This window comes from Kryptolebias marmoratus, linkage group LG9, assembly GCF_001649575.2.
Source record: "Kryptolebias marmoratus isolate JLee-2015 linkage group LG9, ASM164957v2, whole genome shotgun sequence".
NCBI classification, from domain to species: Eukaryota; Metazoa; Chordata; class Actinopteri; order Cyprinodontiformes; family Rivulidae; genus Kryptolebias; species Kryptolebias marmoratus.
The window spans coordinates 2,820,215-2,830,661 of record NC_051438.1 but is presented as its reverse complement, the minus strand read 5'-3'; the positions used below and the strand labels follow the sequence as shown (position 1 = coordinate 2,830,661).

General features: G+C 42.4%; 1 protein-coding gene across 2 annotated transcripts in view; it reads right to left on the bottom strand.

The window, feature by feature from the left end:
* Nucleotides 1-3,369: 3,369 nt before the first annotated feature.
* dnd1 (DND microRNA-mediated repression inhibitor 1) overlaps nt 3,370-10,447 on the bottom strand; it is a 12,384-nt gene continuing 5,306 nt past the window's right edge. For both annotated transcript variants that reach the window (XM_037977228.1, XM_037977227.1), the window contains 4 exons: nt 7,376-7,481; nt 6,680-7,005; nt 6,137-6,269; nt 3,370-3,981 (listed from right to left, as the gene is read on the bottom strand). In XM_037977228.1, the coding sequence (XP_037833156.1) occupies nt 3,470-3,981; nt 6,137-6,269; nt 6,680-7,005; nt 7,376-7,481 (1,077 nt within the window). In that variant the 3' untranslated portion in view covers nt 3,370-3,469. The remainder of the gene's footprint in view (nt 3,982-6,136; nt 6,270-6,679; nt 7,006-7,375; nt 7,482-10,447) is intronic.

Below are 10,447 nucleotides of genomic sequence, written 5' to 3'. Positions count from 1 at the left end.
TGATGGCCATCCTCAAACTCTCACTCATCTGCTTCACAAAACACTTCAGGTCTGGGCATAAATGGCACTTATCTAGTCATGCCACAAATTCTGTATTAGATTTAGGTCTAGATTTTGACTCGGCCACCTTGTCTTTAAACCATTTCTGTGTAGTTTTCACTGCATGCTTCAGATTATTGTCTTCCTTCCTGGACAAGAAGTCTCTCAAGCTGTAGTTCCTTTTCAGACAGCATCTGATTGTCCTCCAGGATTTCTCTATATTTTGCAGAATTCGTTTTACTCTGTCTTTACAAGCCTTCCAGGGTCGGCTGCTAAAGAAGCACCTGAGCCACGACTTCCACGTGATGTTTGATAAACTCTTGTGGGGATTTAATCTCAGTTTTCATCAACAGCGTCTGTCTCTTTGCCATTCTCCCATAAAGCTCAGACTGTTAAAGAACCTGATCAACAGTTGTTATATGTACAGTCTTTATATCTCACCTGCTGACGCTTGGACCTCCTTCAGAGAGCTTTCTATCTATCCCCTGACTTGTACTAATGTTTTCTCTGAGTTCCTTGGAGTGTGTTTTTGTCTTCATGGTGTAATGGTCACCAGGAATGCTGATTAGCCAGAATAGACCCACCGGTCACAGGTAGTCTTATACTGCAATCACTTCAGAATCCACTGACGTCAGATGATTCCCATTTCACTAACTGTGAAATGAGACCTCTGTTAAATAAGGACAGTCACCTCCCAGCAAGCAGGTTGCAGGATCACCTCCTGACCTGGGGCCTTTCTGTGCTCATATGGGTTTTCTCTATGTACTCCCACAGACCAAAAACATGGAAGTTAGGATCAGTGGTAATTCTAAACCGTCCCTAGGTGTGAGTGTGAATGGTTGTTTGTCTCGTTGGTCTCTGTGTCCCTGTGATGGACTGGAGACCTGTCCAAGGTGTTTCCTGCCTCTCGTGCAGTGACCGGCGCCCACTGTCTCCCACCGTCTGATTGACACCTGCAGATGGAAACTCCTTGAAGACTGTGTGACATCATTGTAAAGCTTGGGGGTTCCCCTTGTGAAATGTGGGGCTCATGTTCCCGACAGCATCACTCCAGACCAAAAAATACAAAAAAAACATGTTTTCAAATCGGTACTCTTGTTAACAAAACTTGCTTCTTCTTCTGCTTCCATTTTCACTGATAAACACTGCAACAGTAACTTCCTCAGTGTCCTACAGCGATCTGCCACAACTGGCTCAGCCTCCTCTTTGTCACCAACCAAAGAGGTAACTCCGCCCACACAATCGCCCCAGTTCAGGAGTCTAAAAACAAGTCAATAATGTTTTAAATCAGAGAAATACACCACTGGAGTGTTTTACGATAGTTTTTAACTGAAAAAAAAACCATGAAAACTCATTTTGATATTTTATTTCATTTACCCTTTAAAGACAGACCGGTCCTTGTGGCTTTTTGTGGAAATGTTTAGTCAAGTACCAAAAGCAGGGGTTTACAATCCTGGTCCTTAAGAGCCACTATCCTGCATGTGTTACTTGTTTCCCTGCTCCAACACACCTGATTCAGTGGTTAAATCACCTCTTCGTGTTCTGCAGAAGACTGTTAATCACCCATTGATTCAAGTCAGGTGTGTTGGAGCAGAGAAACAGATAAAACATGCAGGATAGTGGCCCTCGAGGACCAGGATTGGAGACCACTGAATAAAGGGAATGAGGAGGAGGAAGAGGAGGAAGAGATTGAGGGGTGGGTGAGGATGAAGATAAAGAGAGGAGGAAGAGGGAGCTGCTGTTGACACACTATGTACCCAGGCAGCACCAGAACCTCCTTATCTTCTCCTTCTCTGATGTTTGTTCCTGTTTTTTTGGTGAAGACATCAGATTTTTCTCTTTGTCTCCCTTTTTTCCTGCAACTAAAACAAAAGAAGCCTTTCTCCTTCTTCTCAAGCTGCTGTTGAATCTCTGACTCTAATTCATTTCTCTCTTCTTCATCCAACCTTCTCTTTTCACGGTCTAAATCTTCCAGCTGGTTCTTTATCTCTGTCATTTTTTTTTATCTGTACTTCTTCATTGTTTTTTTCTCTCCCAAATTTATCCTTTAATTCAGGGGTGTCAAGCTCCAGGCCTCCAGGGCTACTGTCCTGGAAGTTTTAGGTTTTTCTGCTCCAACACACCTGATTCAAATGGTTTAATCATACCTCCCCAAATCATCAAGTTCTCCAGGAGCATGGCAACAAGTCATCCATTTAAACCAGGTGTTTTAAAGCAAGAACACATCTCAAACCTGCAGGAGAGCGACCCCCCTCACTTTAATGCCAGATTTAAATTTTCTTCTTCTAAAACTTTTTCCCTGTCTCTGCCTGATTCCTGTGTTCCTGCATCAGTTGTAGCAGTTCTTCCTTCTCCTCCTGAGGTTTTTCTGTCAGTTGTTTCTCCAGCTCCAGATGTTTTGCTATCTCTTCAAGACATTTCTTTTCTCTACCAAGTTTGCTCGTGTCCCAGTCTGTTCTGTTCTTCGCTCTTTTCTCTTCCACCCTAAATTTTTCTATCACCTTTTATTTTGTTTCCAGTTCTTCCCTTTAGATCCTTTCCCCAGATATTTTCTTTCTTCCTGCATTCCTTTGCCATGCTCTTCATACGGCTTCTTTGAAGTCTCCACTTTCAGCAGTTTGTTTTTCTCTCAACTTTTCGTTTTTGTCATCTCAAGTAGTTTTGCTATTTTCAGTTCCTCTCTCATAACGTTGAGTTCTACCTGTTATTCTGCCAGCACTTTTTTTTTTCCAAGCCAATTCCTTTTGGGGCTTTAATGTTTTTCATTTTTCTGGATTTGAGAAGGGTGTTCCTCTCTTCCACAAGCTCTGTGACCAGCCTCTCCAGGGTCTTCATCAAATGTGAAATCAGGTCCTTCAGGTGTGCAGTCTTTTGCACTAGTACTACACAGGAAGTCTTCTACAGCTGTAGTATCCTCCTTAGTGTCAGGCTCAGATTAAATATGCTGCACAGTTGATCTGTGCAATGCTTCAGGAGCCTGACGGTGATGCTATCCAGACCTGTGGCTTTTTGCATCTTGATCTTACAGAGCTTATTGAGAAAGACAGGGTTGTGGAGGGGGGTCTGTGTTGTTGGTGTGAATGATAATGAGATGGTGTCTTTGTCAGGGGTCTCCAATCCTGGTCCTCGAGGGCCACTATCCTGCATGTTTTACTTGTTTCTCTGCTCCAACACACCCCATTTGAATCAATGGGTGATTAACAGGCTTCTGCAGAACATGAAGAGGTAATTTAACCACTGAGACCTAATGTCTCCTCGCTTTTATTAAAAGAAATGGCAACACTCCATTGTTTTTCAAATCTCATTTTAATAAAAATGAGGAACTCTGAACACCATTAAAAAAAAAAAAACACACACCAGACAAACAATTTAAAAACTTTGACTTTTGGAACAACAAAAGAGATGAGTGCAGCAGAAGCGGGTCACTGGTTCAGACGGTCAGCTGCGTGTTGAAAACCCTTTGCAGGACCTGCTGGGCAACGGTTTTCTTAGCCTCCTGCAGAGTGGTGCTGGGATTGGGTCCCGGTAGGATGGTTCCCATCCCCTGGAATGATGCGTTCATCCCAGGAACATGCACCTTGTAGGTGACGTTCAGGAACCCATCTGGTCCGGTGTGGCTGCAGAACACCTCGAAGACCGGCAGGCCCAGCCCAGAGGCCTCGCACATCTTACGGAGGAGCATCACTGGGGATTCTGCAAACGCCTGGGCTGAGGAGGAGAGTTGAGGGTGCAGCAAGGATGTAGGTCCCCCTACTGTTCTGCAGAACCTCTGGGGGACAAGTGGAGAATGGGCCAGGTGTGGAGGCAGGGCTGAGGGCTGTGAAATCTTCTGAGGCAGCAGACTCCTTGGCACTTTCTGCTTACACCACAGCTCTTCTGTGTTCGACCTCTCCACCGACAGCCACTTGATGGACACGTCCAGGGAAAACGACTTCTTAAACTCTGAACAAAGAAATACAACAGTAAGAAGCTGAGCCTGACTATCATTTAGTATCACCCACCACCATGAAATGTAGGCCATGTTAATAATCGTCTGAACCAATAGGCAGAATGAAGATAAACTCTCAGAAAGTACCCAATTCAAGATGGCTGCCACAGCTAATTAGTAAAACACAAAAAATAGCTATACCTCAGTTAATTTTACAGATATTTAGTAAAAACTTTGTGCTCTTTGAAAGCCAACTATGACAAATGACCTCAATTCAGAAAAGTTGGGATGTTGTGTGAAATGTAAATAACAAAATGTAATGATCTGCAAATCTCAAACTCATATTTTATTCACAAAAGAACAAAGTAAAAATCTCATTTTGAATTTGATGTCTGACTCAAAATTGTTGGGACAGCTCCGTGTTTCCCACTGTGAAGCATCTCTTCTTTTAACAACAGTCCAAACATCTAGGAGCTGAGGAGAGCAGCTGCTGGAGGTTGTCTCATTCCTGTCTGATGTATCTACAGTCCTGGGTCTTCTTTGCTGAATTTTTCTATTTCATGATGAATCACATGCTTTCAGTCGGTGAGGTCTGGACTGCAGGCAGGTCAGTTCAGCAGTTGGACTCTTCTGCTATGAAGCTCTGCTGCTGGAATGGATGCAGTCTGTGGTTTAGATTGCCTTGCTGAAATATGCAAGGCTTTCCCTAAAAAAGACATAATCTGGATATATGTGTGTGTGTGTGTATATTTCTGTATTAATGGTTCCTTTCCAGATGTATTAGCTACCCATGCCATCAGAGAGGCAGGCTTATGAACTGAGGGTTGATAACAGGCCAGATGGTCTCTCTCATCTTTAGTACGGAGTACTGTGGTTTTCATAAAAAAATTCAAATTTTGATTCATCTGACCTCAGAACAGTTCTCCTCTTTGCCTCAGTTTATTTTAAATGAGCTTTGGTCCAGGGAAGAGAACAGAGTTTGTGGATGGTGTTCACGTCTGTCTTCCTTTTTGCCTGATAGAGCTTTAAGCAGCATTTGTAGATGACACAAATACAGACAATGATTGTTGTAAGTGTTACTGAGCCCATGCAGTGATGTTCATAACAGAATCAGACCTGTTTTTATTGCAGTGCTGCCTGACAGTCAGAAGGTCACAGACATCCAATATTGACTCTGTCTTGTTCCTTAAGGAGAGACTTCTGTAGATTTTAAAATCTTTTGACATTTTTTTATGAACTCTAGGCTGATTTATTTTATAGCTTTTTATTGCTTCTGTCCTAATTTTTCTGAGATATGCAACTGCCATCAAATTCAAAACTACTTGAAATGTTTACTATATTCCATTATGGATAAATGATTTGGGTTTATGAGATCTGCAAATTATTGCATTTGTTTTTATTTAATTTCATTTCCTTTATATCTCTGTCCCAGACAGAAGAAAATATCATTTTGAAAATTGTCTCAATTAAAGGCCTGGCATTCCTTGAAAAAAGTTTTAGACCTTCATCTTATGCTGAGAAATGACCAAGTTGAATCTTGAAAATAACATTATGTGATCATGTGATCTGATGCAATCTGTTACTGCACCAGAGGTCCCCAACGCTGGTCCTCGTGACCTAGTGTTCTTCGTGTTTTAACTGTTTCCCTGCCTTAACACACCTGACTGAAATCAATAAGTCATAGACAGGCCTCTGCAAAATGTGATGACATTCAGAATAGAATATTTAATTATTTGAATCAGGTGTGTTAGAGCAGGAAAACATCTAAAGCATGCAGGGCAGTGGGTCACCAGGACCAGGGCTGGGAACGCAGTCACCTAGGGTACCACCTGCAGGAGGGGGCGCTGTACAACTGAGTTAGACAGCAGGAGGCCTTATCAGGTAAAATCAAACTTCAACTTCCCAAAAAATGATGGGAAAAGTTATATACTTATACAATTAGTATAATGGAGAGAAGAGGAAGTGAAGTTTGGTGGTGTATTCCAAGAAAACTAATAGTTTATACTGCTTCTACTAGGGGGAGCACCAAACCAACCTCATCAAATGGCCTGGTGTTGGGAATACCTCAGCTAATACTACACCAAACTATAGCTCAATGTCTGCAAAATTGTTATTGTTGGGTAAGGTCTGGCAGTAACACAGGGCTCATTGCCAGCAGAGTTCTCCTACCTTCCACCAGCACCTTCTTGGCCATAGAAGCAGCATGATGGGATGTGAAGGCAACAATAGCAGACACTCCCTTGATACCAGGTTCAGCTTTGAGGGAAACTCTCTCCACTCCTTCGGCCAGCATACGCATAACCTGTGAGCAAACATTTAGAACAAAGCTGTTTATTTATTGTAGACAGATTTGTATATACAGTAAATGCTTTATTTTGACAGATTTCATGATTTATTTATTTTTTTTCCCCTTTGAGTTGTAATAAGCCACGTCCACTTTCTTTGGGCATTATGACCTGTTGGGTCTGACCTCAAGGCCATGTCCTGAGGCTTCTGTGCAAATTTTCATGAAGATCCGATATGCCATATTTGCATAACCAATTTTCTTATTTCATAGCACCCCCTATAGATCAAAGTTATCAATTTATTCCAGTAGTCCAGACTTGATTCCAACAGCAGTTTAAATTTCCTCTCATCAGGTATTGTTGTTTTCAGTATATGGCTCAACAACACTGGCAGGATTGGTCCAAAATCATCATAAACCAACTGTACCTGGAGTAGGTCTTCTTGCCTGGTGGCAGCCGGCAGATGTCCAATACAAAGATGTCTTTTCTCTGTGCTGCGGCGGACGCTGAGGTAGCAGCCAGGCTCCAGGATGAAGCCGTGTAGCACACGGATGGCCTCGGTAGCTAGGGCTGCTGTGCCGTATTTGGCGTAAGCAAAGCCTCGGTTTTGACCGCTGAAGTTCATCATGAGACGAAACTCCCACAGTGGCCCCACTGAGCTGAACAGAGGGATCAGCACATCCTCATAGGTGTCGCGTGGGATGTGGCTGATGAAGACCTCGCAGCGAGCTTCTGGGATGGGACCATCCCACGCTACCCATGAAGGAGAAAGAAGGCTTGGTGGTTATTTACTTCATATCTTCATATGATAAGATTCAGGGTGCATTACAGGTGCGATCATACATACAGATGCAGGTAAAATTGTTGGTCCCTTTACAGTTTATTGAAAAAAAAAGTATTTTCTCATGAAAGGAAAATAAAAATAATTCTCCAGCTTTCTAGACTGATCTGGAACGATATCCCTTCTCACCAGAGATTAACTATTTCTTTCAACATGCAGTACAAAGGCAGGTTGTGGTTCGGTAACCCAAACTGTTCAGAGTTCTGGAACCCAGAACCATTCAATATTATTTCTCAGTGCCACTGTGTTTAAAGGCATCTTTATCAGCTATCAGGATCTTACCATCAGGTGGCCCTCCATACTTCCTCTGGCCGTTAACTTGTATCAGCTTTGTGTTGGTGGTTTTCAGCCAGTGTTCCAGAGCCTGAACTCGCTCAACGTTCAGCACCTTAGATGAACAAAACACCAACAATTTAATGACAGCACATTTAGCAATCATCAGGAAACATGCACTAGTTTTAAACATCAGAAGATCTAACGGAGGTCACTAAAATGAATGTTGCTTCGGTGTGTAACTTTTCAAAAACTATGTCGGACTCCATAGTTTTCTCTGCCCCTTCCCCAACCTGACCAACAATGACATGTTTAGTCATATGTCATCATTCAACCGCTGTCTGTCCAGGTGGTGTCCTGAAAACAAGATGGGCTAATCAGATAATCAGAGTGCTTTTTGGGCAAAACCTGGTCTGATGCAGAGAAAGGCATCCATCCCACTTTGGATGGAGTTGCTCTTCTTTCTAGGAATTTGGTTGATTTTATTAGTCATCCAAAATATTGACAACCCAGGGTCCAGTCCAGGAAGCAGAGTTGTAGTCTTACACACCTCTCTGCTGCTTCTCCTCTGTTACCCACCCAAACCACCGTTGAAACAATGTCAGCTTGCCCACGGCCCAAATTAAATAAATCAAAACTCTTTAAATAAAAGAAATTACAAAAATCTTAGACAAATAAGCACAGTTACTTTACCAGAACAAACAAATAAAATCATTAAATGTTGATTTTTGAACATAAGATCCCTCTCGACTAAGTGTCTGTAATGCCCCTTTTCCACCGTCTCTAAAGGTCCCGGCTCTACTCTACTCGGCTTGCTTTGCACACATTTCTACCGGCATTTTTTCAAGGCCGGTCCCTGCTGTTTTGGTCCGTGCTTCGGAGTAGGGCCAGCTGAGCCAGCCCTGCTTTTGTGGGTGACGCAAGCTTAGCTCCTGTTCACTCATTGGTCGTGGGTGTGACCAGATGCAAGCATAAAGAGCGAAGAAAAAAACAACAGACAACAGCGTTGGCTTAACCTGCAACGTTTATGCTGTCTGTCCCCCAGCTGAAGGTGCTGTAAAGCATGAAATCTCCGGCGGATAACAGCTGTCCTACTCCGCGCAACAATCGCTGCACCCAGAGCATTTCTTCCACTGCGCCTCTCTTCCTGAAGTCTCAGGAGAATCCCCATAAGTTTAAAAACAGCAACAACACAGGGCCAACGTTGTCCATAGCACTTCCGTTGTTTACACAAATAGCGCCAAGATTCGGTAGCACAACTGAAACTTGCGCCCCCACCGCCTTCCCCCTGCGGATGTACAAGACTATGCACCTTGGCTGGCGACCTGACACGATATGCTACACACCCCAATGCTAAGAGAAAGGGAGGGGTCAGTGAAGAGCATCGGAGCTGAGCCTTTTGTCCTCCAGTGTCTTCAATCAAAAGACAGAGACACGAAGAAACGATAACGCTGATAAATGAAAATTATTGACCTCATTTTAATTTATTGTGCGATTAATTGATTTATCGTTTATCGCGACAGGCCTAATATAGATTTATTTCGTCTTACAGAAACCTGGCTACAAAAGGAGTGTTTTGTTAGTATAAATCAGGGGTTTACAATCCTGGTCCTCGAGGGCCACTATCCTGCATGTGTTACTTGTTTCCCTGCTCCAACACACCTGATTCAGTGGTTAAACTACCTCTTTATGTTCTGCAGAAGACTGTTAATCACCCATTGATTCAAATCAGGTGTGTTGGAGCAGAGAAACAAGTAAAACATGCAGGATAGTGGCCCTCAAGGACCAGGATTGGAAACCACTGGTATAAATCAATCCACTTCTGCTAATTATCCAACTTTTCAAGTTCCTAGAACAGGCTGAGGTGGAAGAGTAGCTGCTATTTTTCAGTCAGGATTTTTAATTAATGCTAAACCAATTATTAGTTATAATCAGGGTTGGAAATTAAAAATTTTGTCCACCAGCCATAGGCATAATTCAGAGTTACATTAAAACATGCATCTAGAAAGTTGGAAAGAAAATGGTGCTCCACTAACATTGAATAATTTTATTTTACCTGGAGAAATAGCCTGATAGAATACAAGAAAGCCCTTCATGAAGCTAGAACTGTATATTATTCATCTTTAATAGAAGAGAATAAGAACAACCGCAGGTTTGTTTAGTACTATAGCTAAACTAATGAAAAGTTCTCTCTTTGAGCCATGTATCTCTATAACTCTAAGTAGGGATGATTTCATGAGATTCTTTATAAATAAAATTATTTCAATTAGAGAAATAATTCACACCATCTTCCCAACTGTTGTATCTAATTCTCTGTCAGATGAGGCAGCTTTAGAAGTGTCACTAGATCCTGATTTGTGTTTGGACTGTTTTTATCCTGTTGAGGTTCATCCAAACCATCAACATGTCTGCTGGATCCCATCCCAACCAGACCGTTCAAAGAGGTATTTCCCGTAATTAATATTCTTATTTTAATTTGTCTGTAATGAATGTCTAGACAGAAATAATCAGTTTGAGGAGTTTCAGTCAAAGTTTAGAGCTCATCATAGCACAGAAACAGCACTGGTGAAAGTTACTAATGATGTTCTCCTGTCCTCAGGTGCTGGGTTGGGGGGTCTGGTGTGGTTGTGTGCATCCGCGTAATTTGCGGGGGGGATAGGGGGGTTATGACCCCCCCAATAACCTGATCCAATCACTATAACCCCCCCAATAAAATCACATCATTTCCATTTACAAAAAACATCTTACATGAATAACATGGTAATTTTCTTTATTCATGATCAATTTGGGGTAAAATAGTAGCATGTTTACTCATCTGGTAATGTACCCCCCCTCCCCCCTGCAAAAACTTGGTATCACCCAACAGCTTTCTCTACCAAGCAGCGGCGTTAACCGTTTGTTTGTGGAAGCAGCTGCTGATGAATGAGTGTAGCCAAAAAAATGAAAAGAGCGCCAAAAAGCGGACAACCAACAGTTTTCCAATGTTGGTCGACAACACCCCCTTATAAAAAGAGGAAAAAACAAAATGAGGTAGGCCTATATGTATTGTTAAGTTAGCTGATGGTTTAATAACTCTATGCC